The sequence below is a fragment of the Silurus meridionalis genome, chromosome 24 (genome assembly GCF_014805685.1).
Source record: "Silurus meridionalis isolate SWU-2019-XX chromosome 24, ASM1480568v1, whole genome shotgun sequence".
In the NCBI taxonomy this organism is placed as follows: Eukaryota; Metazoa; Chordata; class Actinopteri; order Siluriformes; family Siluridae; genus Silurus; species Silurus meridionalis.
In genome coordinates, this window is record NC_060907.1 from 15840715 (window position 1) to 15856394 (window position 15680).

General features: G+C 38.4%; 1 protein-coding gene across 1 annotated transcript in view; it reads right to left on the minus strand.

Annotated features, from left to right (window-relative positions):
* Positions 1-15680, minus strand: part of gart (phosphoribosylglycinamide formyltransferase) — a 31405-nt gene that overhangs the window by 4664 nt on the left and 11061 nt on the right. The window contains exons 8-18 of the mRNA XM_046837288.1: positions 14339-14426; positions 14132-14217; positions 11096-11264; positions 10621-10855; positions 9013-9107; positions 8556-8665; positions 8268-8466; positions 7222-7473; positions 2354-2506; positions 1897-2100; positions 219-371 (exon numbers count right to left, since the gene is read on the minus strand). Of these exons, the coding sequence (XP_046693244.1) occupies positions 219-371; positions 1897-2100; positions 2354-2506; positions 7222-7473; positions 8268-8466; positions 8556-8665; positions 9013-9107; positions 10621-10855; positions 11096-11264; positions 14132-14217; positions 14339-14426 (1744 nt within the window). The remainder of the gene's footprint in view (positions 1-218; positions 372-1896; positions 2101-2353; positions 2507-7221; positions 7474-8267; positions 8467-8555; positions 8666-9012; positions 9108-10620; positions 10856-11095; positions 11265-14131; positions 14218-14338; positions 14427-15680) is intronic.

Below are 15680 nucleotides of genomic sequence, written 5' to 3' on the forward strand. Positions count from 1 at the left end.
CGTGGCTAGCGATAGTGGTCGTAAAGTCGAATGGTCGTAAGTTGCATAGGTCTCAAGTCGACGACTATCTGTATATATAAACTCCTCATAAAAATAATGTTTACAAATGAAGGAGGATAGACTCCGACTACGAGGCTAGACTCTCCATCAGCTCTTAACTCACATTCAGCTAGTTTGGTAAAGAACTACAGATAGTAATAATAACTGATCACATGTACCTGTCCCCGAGATGAGAACAGCCACTTTGGTTCTCCTGCGAGAGCTGGAATGGATTTGACATGCATCGTTCTGTGGAACACTGGGGTCAGCAGATGGACGGGGACCTGCTTTCAGACTGTGCTTCAGGTTTCTAATCACCACAGCTTCTGCACCTATTGAAATGTACACGACAAATAAAACAGTATTAATGACAAGATTCAGGATCTTACGCACAGTTCTGTCAAAATTGGCCATTCAAAAGATTTTTCCCTAGAAATTTGTCTTCATGCAGAAAAATGTGTAAGTGGCTTAAGTTTTATCTATAAATACATACAAAATAAATAAACTTTCTTTCGACTTCTCCCATTAGGGGTTGCCACAGCGGACCATCCGCATGTTTGATTTGGCACGTTTTTACGCTGGATGCCCTTCCTAACGCAACCCTCCCCAATTATCTGGGCTTGGGACCGGCAAAAAGGCTTGTGCAACCCTAATGGCTGGGGTTGGTTCCCCGACCAAGGATCGAACCCGGGCCGCAGCGTTGAGTGCGCCGCATCCTAACCACTAGACCACCAGGGGACAAATACATACAAAATAAATACATGCATAAAAATAAATCAAGTGATCATTAAATCAATCATATTTAATCTTAATCTAATCCTGTTACATAGTTCAAGATGTTCCTGTAGGCTCTTTTTAGACCTCATAAAATAATTCAGAAGGTTTTCAAAGCCGTTTCAAAGACCTACAACTATGTTTTTGTTAATGAGGACACACAAAAGCTTTGACCTTTTACTTCCTGTTCAACATATTCACTGGAGGTTGTTTCCTAGTCTGCAATTCAAAGATCATAAATCAAAAAACCATTAAAGCAAATGAATTGTAACAATCACAGTTTTTAGTTTTCCCCCTACTGTGCATAAAGGTAAAAGCATAAACTCCTTCAAAAGCCATTTAAATAACTTTAAATACTTTTAAAACCAGAATCATCTGTATTTATTTATTTAACCTTGTTAAACAACAGTCTCCTATCATGTTAAACTGTGTTGTAATTTCAGCCGGCATAACTCCAGGTAGCATTACAAGGTTTTACTGACATGTTTGTACATGTGGCAGTTGTTTTGAGGAAAATAAGCAAATTGTATAATGTTATTCAGTAAAAAGTTGGGACACACTGCTCCTGCAGCATAATTATGTTTTTCTTTATCCACAAAACAAAGTAATGCATATTTATAGCCTTTGTTGCATAAGTATAAAACAATAAATTGAACGAATGAAATTTGATATTTGATTTTAATCAGATACATTCGGAAGTATGGAAATGAGATGTAATGTCACACAGAGTAGAAAAAAAACCAAACACACTGCTAAATATAAATGTGCACATCTGATGGTTGCATACATTTTCATTGCATTACTGTTCTCAGCAAAATAATACTTATTTCAATAGTTTTGCAACAGTAAAAGAAATGAAAAAGGTTTTTTTTGGTTTAGGGAAAAAATATTGCTTTAAACAACACTACACATTACCAATTACATTACTAATTCTGCATATTTGATAAAAGAAACTGTCTGTATCTCACACTGTATCTCTAACCCACATCTGTCCTACAGACTAAAACCCACATTGGTATTGGTAGCACAACATTGTTGATGTACTGCAAACAAAGTGGCATATCTCATCCATGCTAGGCTTACCAGACAATTTGTGTGTGATTGAGCCAACAATCCAAGCCTCCTCCTGGGCCTGCACTTGTCTCAGGACCCTCTGGGCATCCTGCTTCCCCACTACCAGCACCGCTCCGAGGCCACAATTAAAAGTGCGACTCATTTCCTCCTCAGAAAGAGCGCCTTCATTGTGGAGCCAGGAGAATACAGGAGGAATCCGCCAATGTGTGGCATCTTAACAACAGAACACATAAGCATTACATTAATTTAGTGTTTAGGGGTAAAAAAAAAATTATGTATTTTCCTTTACCCTAAAAAAAAAAAAACACATCAAACTGACATAAGACGTCGTGGCATCCGCAAACTGCGGTAAAGCCACTGTAAAGATACTGTATTTAAAAATCTCCATTCTAAATGATAGTTTGTGCATACAGTATAATTAACCACACCCTATGGGAATAAAAAAGGTAAAAGATGTGCCTCCTACCCATGTCTACAGCCAGCTCCTTTGGCAGGACTCTAGGAATGTTCTCCAGAAGCCCGCCTCCAGTGATGTGGGCATAGGCTTTTACTGCTCCACTGCGCAGGATTGGTTGGAGAAGGCGGCTATAGATTTTAGTTGGTGTAAGCAGCACCTCACCTACAAAAAAAAAAAATGAATAAAAACGTTTATTTGAACAATAAAATCAACAAACAAATATGGAATTATTTAGTAAACAAACGTGTTCATTAACCCAGAACATTTCACATTTTCTATTATTTAAAGTAGCCACCTCTGATGACAGCTTTGCACACTCTTGGCATTCTCTGTCAGTCTGTCTCATGAGGTAGTCACCTGGAATAGTTTTCCAACAATCTTAAAGTCTGATTACCCTCTCAGTGTCTAACAAAGACTTAAATTTCGACTAATGAGAAAAAGGGATAGTTTTTCCACTGATCTAATGTCCACTCCTAATGTTTCTTGACCCAAGCAAGTCAGTTTTTCTTGTTGTTTTTCCCCCCAAGTAGTTGTTTCTTTCCAGCAATTCGTACATAAAGGCCTGACTCATGCAATCTCCACTGAACTGTGAATGGTTGAAATATATTTGCCACCAAGGCTGGTATTTCTAATTAACATCCTCTGCAGCAGAAGTAGCTAAATTTCAAGTTTATTTATTTTCACAATGGGCATTATCTCAAAGCAGCTTCACAGAATGAAGAATTATAGGGAAAAAAAAAATTTAATATGTCAATGATGTGTATTTATCCCCAATGAGCAGCTGGGGGTGACTGGGGGAAGGAAAAACTTCCTTAGATGTTATGAGGAAGAAACCTTGAGCGGAACCAGACTTAAAAGTACCAAAAATACCATGAGCACCAGAGTGTGTGATTATGAGTAAATTTTCTTTCTATAGTCTTATACAGTCCAGAACCAGAGACAACTCATAACATAGCTCAACATCTGAGATCATTATACAGTGAGGCAAAAAAGTATTTAGTCAGCCACCAATTGTGCAAGTTCTACCACTTTAAAAGATGAGAGAGGCCTGTAATTTTCATCACAGGTACACTTCAAGCCACTCCTTTGTTTCCTGGGCGGTGTGTTTGGGACCATTGTCATGCTGAAAGATCCAGCCACATTTATCTTCAATGCCCTTGCTAAAAGAAGAAGGTTTTCACTCAAAATCTCAGGATACATGGGCCCCATTCATTCTTCCTTTTACACAGATCAGTCGTCCTGGTCCATTTGCAAAAAAACAGCCCCAAAGCATGTTTCCACCCCATGCTTCACAGTAGGCATGGTGTTCTTTGGGTGCAACTCAGCATTCTTTCTCCTCCAAACACGACGAAGTTAAGAAGGTCTATTTTGGTTTCATCTGATCATATGACATTCTCCCAATCCTCTTCTGGATCATCCAAATGCTCTCCAGGGGAACACGTCTGGCACTGCAGGATTTGAGGCGGCGTAGTGTGTTACTGATGGTAGCCTTTGTTACTTTGGTCCCAGCTCTCTGCAGGTCATTCACTAGGTCCCCCGTGTGGTTCTGGGATTTTTGCTCACCGTTCTTGTGATAATTTTGACCCCACAGGGTGAGATCTTGCGTGGAGCCCCAGATCGAGGGAGATTATCAGTGGTCTTGTATGTCTTCCATTTTCTAATAATTGCTCCCACAGTTGATTTCTTCACACCAAGCTGCTTACCTATTGCAGATTCACTCTTCCCAACCTGGTGCAGGTCTACAATTTTGTTTCTGGTGCCCTTTGACAGCTCTTTGGTTTTGGCCATAGTGAAGTTTGGAGTCTGACTGTTTGAGGTTGTGGACAGATGTCTTTTATACTGACGAGTTCAAACAGGTACCATTAATACAGGTAACAAGTGGAGGACAGAGGAGCCTCTTAAAGAAGAAGTTACAGGTCTGTGAGAGCCAGAAATCTTGCTTTTTTTGTAGGTAAACAAATACTTACGTATATTCCACCATAATTCTCGGGATTTTTTTTCTAATTTTGTCTCTCATAGTTGAAGTGTACCTATGATGAAAATTACAGGCTTCTCTCATCTTTTTAAGTGGAAGAACTTGCACACTCGGTGGCTGACTAAATACTTTTTTGCCCGACTGTAGATCAAACGCCTACTCCTCCATGCCAGAGCCTTTAAATGTTCAATGATTGAGAAACAGGTAGCTCTTAGTCTTCCTTTCCTAGAAGTTGCCCATGAGAGCATTTAATTTTTTTGCCAATTTTAAAGTTCTTGAGATTTTTCAGACTGGCTGACCTTAATTTCTTAAAGTAATGATAGAATGTCTTTTCTCTTTACTAAACTGAGTGTTTCTTGCCATAATATGGATTTGTACAGTAGTTTTAGTAGCACTAAAGAGGGCTATAGACTCTGTACTCACCCTTTCCTCTGCACCAGACAATTGATAGACGAAAACACATTACAAGTGCCTGAAATAGTATAAATTAACTATGGACATACCTGTGAACTAATAACTATTCCAGGTAACTACCCCATGAATTTGATCAGCGAAAGGCATTAGTATGCCAAGCTGTCATAAAAGCTAAATGTAACTACTTTAGACAATCTGGGTTATAAAATGCAATATAATTTCATATTATACAATGTACAACACTGGAAAAAAACGAGAAAAAAAAAACACTGAAGGAGAAGGTGTGGCTAAACTTTTGACTGGTACTGTATATAATTATATACCTCAAATATTTCATTATGGATGGCAACATATTAGTTGATATCAGCTTGATCCCAGCAAACCTCAAAGTCTGTTCATTCAATGTGATTTATGTACATATACATGCACACACACACACACACACACACACACACACACACACACACACACACACACACACACACACACACACACACACACACACACACACACACACACACACACACACACACACACACACACACACCCCGTATTTTCCGGACTATAAGCCGCTACTTTTTTTTCCCCACTCTTTGAACCCGCAGCTTAAACAATGAAGTGGCTAATGTATGGATTTTTCCTGGGGTTTTCCCGGTTTCACAAACTTCAATCCAAAAAACTGAGCCCCATAACATTAGACCAATGAAAATGCCGAACGGGTTCAGGTGAACCAATGAAACTCTTTATATTAAATCAGATGCGCTCCCACTGAATCGGGCCGCACCACATCATAAATATGGATGATGTTCCTCTGACGTTTGACCTGCCGCTCACTCGGACTGTCTACAGGAAATGCAAATCATTTGACACGCTGAAAACAACCGGGCATGAAAAACCGCACTTCACCTGTGTTCTGAGCTGCACGGCATCGGGAGAAAAGATTTACCGATTGGTGATTTTTAAATGCACGAAGATGCCAAAAGATAAACTATAAACTAGTTGTGAAAGGAAGGAAGAAGATAGTGAACAATGACTTTCTTGGTAGGCTACTGTTTAGATACAAGCCGTGTAACAGACACTGTCTTTTGTTAAAGCCTGTGTAAAGTTCATTAGTTTCAGTGTAGTGCGGCTTATAGACAGGTGCGGCGTATTTATGTTCAAAATAAAAATCTTTGTCAAATTCAGTGGGTGCGGCTTATATTTGGGTGCGCCTAATAGCCTGGAAATTACGATATACATACATGCAAACATACATACATGCATGCATGCATACATGCAAACATACATACATGCATGCATGCATACATGCATACATGCATGATCCATTTTGGGAAGAAAAGCGCAGCCGGTGAGAGAGTGCCGGTGGGAAGGCACATACCGGGATACACATGAGCAATAACAACGACCGCCGTGAACCAACATATACCAACAATAACGGACAGTGAGAGTGTGGAAGTTTAAATAGGAGCTGGTGATGATGCTAAACGAGCACCATATGTGCGCGATTGAAGCGGAGCTTCAGAGAAAGCGGCCGAGAAAGCACCTGCCACGCTGAAGGGGGCCGAAGAGGGCGTGGCAGGTGGATTCCTGACAGATAAACATGTACTGTATGTATTTTTATAGCATGCCTTCATCAAACAAATCGCGGCAACGCTGTTGTGTAAAAAAAACCTTCAAAAACACGTGCATGCACATTCTCATGTATTAACGCACATTATGTACATAAAGAAATTTCAAGCACGTTAATATATTGCCGGCATTTTGATTTTCGTTTATCTCGATTATCGGTTATCTCTATGCTTTTTGACGACCCCCTAGGACATCGACATTACCGGGTTCCACTGTATGTATATATATATATATATATATATATATATATATATATATATATATATATATATATATATATATATATATATATATTTTGCACACACACAGATTTATGTACATACGTGACTTCCTCTGTGATTCGTGGGATTGCAGAGGCTTGCCAAATAGCAGGCTGTGCCTTACTGGGTGAGCAGTGTTGTTGTTGTTCTCTGATCTTACTTATTGAAGGGTATTTTATATATATATATATATATATATATATATATATATATATATATATATATATATATATATATATATATATATATTATAGACTTTGACTGCAGTTGCTTTAAATATAAAGTAAAGCACGTCGAGCTGTATCGTGAATAATATCTGCATACACAAAATGGTTATTGGTTATAAGTTGTTTTTTTGTTGTTTTTTTTTTTAATCACAAAGATATTAAGTTTTATTGGGTGGTAGATAACATTTCTAAGATTCTCCAACAATTCAATTTACTGTTAATTGGATAGAAATAGTCTCTTTATCTGCCTCATATTATCAGTGAATTTTATTATATTTAAAAATAAATTATACATCCCCATTAAATTTGAGATGGAAAAGTAGACAAAAAAAAAAAAGATTAGCATGAAGCATAATTACAACTAAGACTCACCCACAGTTTGTCCAGCTTGTCCAAATGAAGCTGGAGAGCTATACTGAAGTCCAGCTCGCTCCAGAATCTTCCTTACTAGACTAAAGCCATTGCTGTGCACTCCTGAGGAGGCTACTCCAATTAGGACATCACCTTCCTGAATGTCTCCTAATCTGGGGAGAAGGGATTCACGTTCCACCGCACCAACGCAAAACCCAGCCAAATCATACTCTCCTGCACCGTATACTCCCGGCATCTCAGCAGTCTCACCACCTGAATACAAAAAAAACCCCCACTACATTACTTGAAAGGCGCCTTTAACTCACCAGTTGGGATGCTGCTCACATGCACACACCTTTCTAGTTTTTAATAATTTTAAATAAATGTTTGCAGCAAAAAGTGTTTATTCAGGTGCTTGGTGAAAGGTCTTCTTATGAAGATGTTTAACCAGCTAGGTGACATTTCTGACTTTATAGGCAAGCTGGTGCAGGCAGAACACCAGTGTAGGGAAAAGTGTAATGGTAAAATATCAGTTAACTAAATGCTAGCTGCCTATTCCTCTTGACAGACTTGTTACAATAGCCAGATGCTATAAACTGCCTTTTACAAACCAGAGCAGCATCTTGAATAACTCATGTTTAATTTGCTTACTTTTATGCAGCAAAGGATGTGGAATTAATCAAAATCATGGTTGTGCGTATGAACTGTTGATAAATGCCAGTTCTCTAGCATGTCTTGGAGGACCTTTTGCATAAAATAAGACTTTTTTGGGGACCTTTCTTGAAAGACTATAGTATTTGTATTCTTGTTTTTTATTCTCTCTATTTTAATTAAGTTTGCTTAATATTTTGTTGATTTTGTTGATTGCTGCCTTTTTTCTTAATCTGTAAAACTCAGCATTTTAAAACTAGGGAATAAATTTTAACCAGGTTTAAAACCATGCTTTTGAGCTTTGTTCTAAAACAGGACAAACAGTCCTCTACAGAATACACTTAATATTTATACTCTGCATGTAATGAAAGCTGTGTTTATCCTTTTATTTATAAATACACAACAACACTGCTCACCCAGTAAGGCACAGCCTGCTATTTGGCAAGCCTCTGCAATCCCACGAATCACAGAGGAAGTCACGCCGACATCCAACTGCCCACAAGAGAAGTAATCTAAGAAGAAGAGTGGCTCTGCCCCCTGAGCCAAAACATCATTCACACACATGGCTACCAGGTCTTGTCCAAGGGTGCTGTGGACGTTGCATGCCTGTGCAATCTGGACAGATGTGGACAAGTAAGATATTCTGTGCCATTACTTTTTAGAAACACTTTAGAAAATAAAGAAAAAATGGTGAATGTCAGTACCTTAAGTTTGGTGCCAACTCCATCAGTTCCCGATACGAGTATGGGGTCAACAAATCCAGCAGCTTTCAGATCGAACAGTCCAGCAAAGCCTCCAAGTTCAGCATTGCATCCTGGGTCAGTAAGAAAACAAACAATGAATGCAAAAACAGAATGTATGCAAACAAATATTTTAAATGTCACCAAAGCAAATGGTTTTTTTATTAACCATATCTCAAATCAGTACGCAGTGAAAACACTCATTTTATGGTCCTAATAATCACTTTCAGTCACAAATGTGGCAATACATTTTATTTTTGGGGGGAAAATCCTTAAAAACATGTATCCTATAGCTTTATCATAACTATTACAGTCCACTGACATGTAATAGGCTTTCAAGAATAGACTCCTGAGCAAACACTTCAGTTTTATAATCCATTTTATTTATTCATATTTTTCTTTTATGCTAAATGTTAAGTACCTGGGCGAGATGTGGCCTTGGCTAGAGGTTTAATCAATTCCACCAGCTTGTTTCCTGCTGCTATATCCACTCCACTGTCCTTATAAGTCAGTACTCTGTGGGATAAAGACATGAAGTCACTGTAGCTGTTTGGCTTTTGATGGTGATTAGATAGATTTTTTTTTTTTTTTGTTGTCTTTCAATGATTTGGTTATTTAACTTATTATTTGTATAGCACTTTTAACAATGGACAATTTCTTAAAGCAACGTTACAAAGATAATGTGATAAGAAAGAATCAATAAGATTGTTCTTTATAAGTCTAAATTTGTCCCTAATGAGCGAGCCAGTGGCGACTGTGGCAAGGAAAAAGTCCCAGAGATGTCATATGGAAGAAACCTTGAGAGGAACCAGACTGAAGAGAACTAATCTTTGGTCCTATTATCTAAAAACATCTCCATTAAGAGCATCAAAAATATACTCAAGACAACAAGATTTACTCGAAGAATTAGTAGTGAAGAACAGCACTTCTGTGTGAACAAGTAATTGAGTCTCTTTCAAATCTTTGGAACAAATCAGCAATGTTCCCATTTCTTGATTATGTGTCTTAGATTATCTCACAAAAGTGAGTACACCCCTCACATTTCAGCAACTATTTTATTATATCTTCTCAAGGGTCAGTTCTGTAGAAATGAAACATTGATAAATAGAGTAGTCCGTGTGCAGGTTGTACAGATTTACTGTCCTCTGAAAATAACAACATACAGTCATTATTGTCTAAATAACTGGCAAAAAAGAACATTTTAAAAAAAGTTTCAGGGTGTTACTGATCTTATAGCCTGGTCATCTTTGTGGAGAGCAACCATTTTAATTCTCAGAGTCTTTGCAATGAGGTGCCATGTTGAAGATGCAGTGCTCAGTATGAGAGAATTGTACTCAAAGCATCAAATTTTAACGGCTCTAATACAAGATACACAAATTTGCATGGTCCTGTCAAGCAGACAATAAACATGATGAATAGAATGTGTGGCTTGCATGGTTACATGCCGTACAGCTGTTATCACTTAGGGTGTACTCACTTTTGTTGGCATTTATTTAGACAATAATAGCCGTATGTTGAGGTTTTTTTTTTTTGAGGACAGTAAATCTGTACTGTTATACAAACTGCACATTCACTAAATATATCCAAGTTTAATTTCTATGGTATTGTCCCTTGAAAAAATATAATAAAATGGTTGCTGAAATGTGAGGGGTGTACTCAGATAGTGTATATCAAATCCTGCATGTGTGTTGGATTTTACATCACAGTATGAGACGTGTGTAGTGTTACGAAAGGAACATGATGTGTTATTCGTTTACCAATTACCAAGCAAATTACATGACATTCTAACTGGAAACGTCTTATGTAAACCAATGTCTCACTGAATTACGCATTACAATGCCTTATGGACAGGTTTTGGCCTTGTAGGTCGACACTACAGTAATCAGAATATAGCAGCCGCTTCATACCTTTCCAACAATCCTCAAACAACAATCGGCAACTCAACGAGCAAATGTTAAGCACGTGTAAAACAGAAAACATCCTAAATCAGAATTTTACAGGTGTGGAACTGTCAGCTCCTCACACACACCTGGAGCGAGTGAGGTAGGCGATGGCGCGGTGGCCAATGTCACGACGGTACACTGCATTTGGGAAGCCAACAGCAGCTACGCCCTCATTCGCGCTATGCAGGGCAGTCTCCAAATTTGGACACACAGCTGTGACCGTCAGAACACGCCCACCACTAGACACAACTCCGCCCCCTTCTTTCAGGGCAGTACCAGCATGGTAGACCTGCAACCCCTTTTCTGTGAGCTGGGACAGCCCTGAAATACAGAAACCCAAATTTCATATGGGTTATTTAAAACACTTACATATTAAAAAAGGATATTTTACAAAATAATCAGCATTACTTACTTAGAAACACATTTATACACTTCTAAATTTAAGTCAAGATATAGGAATTAGATTTCTGTAGACGCAGATGAACAGTGAGAGATCTTCCAACTTTTGTTCACTAATGATATGATTAGTATTTCAAAACTGAACCTCGTCATAGCTATCACCTGTGATCTCGACTCCTTTCTTGTAGGATCCCGGATACCCTTCACTCGCCATGACCACAGTAACTGCAGCACAGTTTTCCAGCCACACAGGAGGACTGGAAGCAAGTTTGGCTTGGAGTGTATTCTTCAGGACCTCGTACAGATCACTCTTCAGGAGGGGCAGAAGCACCTGGAAATACAGTGCCCCATTAGCATGAATATATCATAGAAAGCATTTCAGATAAATTTGTGTTTTATGCTTCCTATCTTGAAACCTCATCGGAAAGAAAACTCTGGTGCTGTACAAGTCTACATGCGTTAAAGTTTTAGGGGGTCAGGAAATCTTAGAGCTTCGAGGTATGGCCTAGATATGGGTGTATGATATATGCATTATGCTCTGGGATAACAAAAAATCCAGCAACATCCAGATCAAACAGTCCAGCAGTCTCAGAGTACAGCATTGCATCCTGGGTAAGTCAGAGAATAAACATCAAAAACAAAAAATGTTTGAATTATCACCAAAAGCATTATTAAATATTTAAAAAAATATATTTGATTAGAACTTATTAAATCTGCAATGAAAACATTTTTTTTTTTTTATTACGTCATGTCCTCAGGTAGTTCAGGTCATATTTTACAAAATCACTTCCAAAATCAATTCACAGATTTTTTTTTTTTGGTTATTTTCCCTCAAAATAAAACACTGTATGCCTACATCTGTCTTCTGGAGTTGTAAAGATATGCAGTGCATGTGAAGATATGAAGATAAGGCCGAGATAGATATGGGTGTCTAATATATGTGCATTATGCTCTGCGAAATGACAGAATGCCCTTAAATAATGTTTCAGTGTAACAATAATATGAATACAGAACCAAAACTGCAGAAAATGTGCAACTAGGGGTGTAACTGTGGCTACTTACTCAGCAATGTTAGCGCTATTGATTCTTTAGCGTTTTATGTCCTTCAAAAATTTATCCTAAAGGAGAAAATACTGACAATTCTGCATATCGAGGGAGTGAATAAATAAAGGATGGAAGGAATGAAGTGTTTGTTAAAAGATGCTAAAATAAGCTTAAGTAGAACATATCTTTAGAAAATGTTTTATATTTATATGTAATAAAATTAGGGGTCGCCACAGCGGATCATCCTTCTCCATACTGTTTAGAGACAGTGGCATTGAGTAAAAGACAGGAGATGGAGCTGGAGGTAGCAGAGCTGAAGATGTTGAGGTTTTCATTGGGAGGATGGACAGGATTAGAAATGAGTTTATTAGCGGGACAGCGCATGTAGGACGTTTTGGAGACAAGGTGAGGGAGGCACGAGTGAGATAGTTTGAACCAGCAAATAGTGCGTCTGTGGTGCTCTTTCTCTGCATGAAACCATACTGTTGCTCACAGATGGTCGCTCTCTTCTCTCAGCCTGGCTCCCACTACTCTTTCCCATAACTTCATGGTGTGACCAATCAACTTTATTCCCCTGTAGTAACTGCAGGTCTGCAAATCTCCCTTATTATTAAAAATGGGCACCAGCAAACTCCTTCTCCATTCCTCAGGCATCCTCTCACCTTCCAAAAACTTGTTAAACAATCTTGTTAAAAACCTGACTGCCATCTCTTCTCAACATCTCCAAGTCCTATTGACTTTCCACTCTTTACCTTCTGCTGCATCTCCTTGTACTCCTGCCTACTTTTCTCATCACTTTGTCGAGCCCAATTCTGTTTCACCAACCTCTTTCTCCTTATGCTCTCCTGCACTTCCTTATTCCACCACCACATCTCTTTGTTTTCCTTTCTATTTCCAGATGTCACAACAAGTACCTTCCTAGCTGTCTCTCTTATTACTTCTGCAGTAGTTTCACAATCATCCAGCACCTCTTTACCACCACCGAGCCCCTGTCTAACCTCTTCCCTGAATCTCACACTACAGTCTTCCTCCTTGAGTTTCCACCATCTTATTCTTCTTTCAGTCCTCATTCTCTTCCTCCCCTACTTCACCTCCAAAACCAACCTACAGACCACCATCCGATGCTGTCTAGCTACACTGTCCCCTGCCAACACCTTACAGTCTCCAATCTCATTCAGGTTGCATCTCCTGCAGAGTAAATGGTCCACCTATGTGCGCCTTCCTCCACTCCTATACATCACCTTGTGCTCCTCCTTCTTCTTAAAATAAGTTTTCACCACTGCCATTTCCATCCTTTTAGCAAAATCTACCACCATCTGCCCTTCCACATTCCTCTCCTTAAAACATACCTACCCATCACCTCCTCATCACCTCTGTTCCCTTCATCAAAATGCTCATTGAAATCTGCCCTAATCCATCATCGTTCTTTTCCACATACACTTTACACCACTTCATCTAACTCACTCCAGATTTTTTCCTTCTCTTCCATCTCACAGCCCACTTGTGGAGCATAGGCACAAATGACATTTATCATCAACCTCCAGCTTAATGTTCACTCTTTTCACCTCCACTACACTCTTACTGTAATCTTCCCTCAGAATCACCCCTACACTATTTCTCTTTCCATGCACACCATGAAAGAACAGTTTAAACCCACCTCTAATGTTTCTGGTCTGAACACACAACATGTTCACCGTTCTCCACTCCATCATATCAGCTCATATCTCTCTCCCTTTACCAGTCATAGTACCAACTTAAAGTGCCCAATCCAGTGCTCCAATTTAAAGTGCCATTCTGGTTTGTGAATAAATGGTACTGGTTGCAAGAGTGCACCGACTCTTGCAACTCTAATGGCTGGGTCAAATTTTTTCAATTATTTAATCAATTTAATTTGTGCTAATTTAATTGATTACTCAATTTAATCAATATATTAAAAAGTATATTGCAATAATTTGATTAATTCTATTTTTATAAAATATTATTTAACCAAATTGAACCATGACATAAAAAAACGCAGATTTAGTATACAGTTACAACCCTAGTAATAACCAAATGTTTTTTATTTGTTTGTAGTTCTGACTTCTTTCTTAGTGTGCTGTGGGTGTTCCAATAAATCAGAGTAATCATTCTAAAAATAATAAATAAAACAATTACCTGACATTCAGGGTCTCCAAATCGGCAGTTATACTCCAGCACCTTTGGTCCCTGCTTAGTCAACATGAGTCCTGCATACAACACACCTAGAGAGGGAAAAAGGGGTCAAAGGTATCCAACTCACTGTTCAAATAAAGTCTTTTCAAATAGCATAATAGCATAATAATCATTTTATTGTTTCTTAAAACAGGTATTTAAATGACATACCAACATACGGGATCCCCTCTTGCTTCATGCCATCTACAGTCTTCTGTAGTACAGCGGTTTTAATTTGTTGAAGCATCTCCTCAGGCACCTACACAAAGACACACAAGGTGGTGGTGATCAGATCCTTAGCAAATCAGATTTGAACTTTTATCTGGTTAGGTACTAAATTTCGTACTTGCCAATAACCGATTAGTTAACTGATAAATACTGGATTAAAAAAAAAAAAAAAATTGTAAAATAGTACTGAACTTTATTACAAAAATAAAGAATAAAAAAAAAGGACAAAATCATAAAATGTGCTAAATGAAATTAATATGAATTCGATGGTGTGATTCTGATTTCTTATTTTTTTTGCTTATTTCTTATTTTTGTCACAATTTAATGTCATCAAACAAATTTAAATATTAGTAAAATATAAGTGAACACAACATGCAGTTTTTAAATGAAGGTTTTTATTATTGAGAAAAAACAAAAACCTAAACTACATGGCCCTGTGTGAAAAAGTGTTTTTCCCCCTAAACCTAATAACTGGTTGGACCACCCTTAGCAGCAACAACTGCAATCAATCATTTGCAATAACTTTTGATAAGTCTGCGCTGTGGAGGAATTTTGGTCACTCATCAATGCAGAATTGTTGTAATTTAGCCACACTGGAGGGTCTTTGAACATGAACTGCCTTTTTTTTAAGGTCTTGCCACAGCATATCAATGGGATTCAGGTCAGGACTTTGACTAGGCCACTCCAAAGTCTTCATTTTGTTTTTCTTCAGCCATTCAGAGGTGGAATTGCTGGTGTGTTTTGGATCATTGTTCTGCTGCAGAACCCAAGTTCACTTCAGCTTGAGGTCACGAACAGATGGCCGGACATTCTCCTTCAGGATTTTTTGGTAAACAGCAGAATTCATGGTTCCATTTATCACAGCAAGTCTTCCAGGTCCTGAAGCAGCAAAACAGCCCCAGACCATCACACTACCACCAACATATTTACTGTGGGTATGATGTTTTCTTTTCTGAAATGCGGTGTTACTTTATGTCAGACGTAATAGGACACACACCTTCCAAAAAGTTCAACTTTTGTCTCGTCAGTCCACAGAGAATTTTCCCAAAAGTCTTGGGGATCATCAAGATGTTTTCTGGCAAAACTGAGACGAGCCTTTATGTTCTTTTAGGTCAGCAGCGGTTTTAGTCTTGGATCTCTGCCATGCAGACCATTTTTCATGAGTCATGAACACTAAACTCGGGTGTGATAAAGCGCAGTTTTAACAGGGGGGCAAACACTATCACACAGGGCTATATAATTTTGGATTTTTTTATTTTCCCCTCAATGATAAAAACCTTAATTT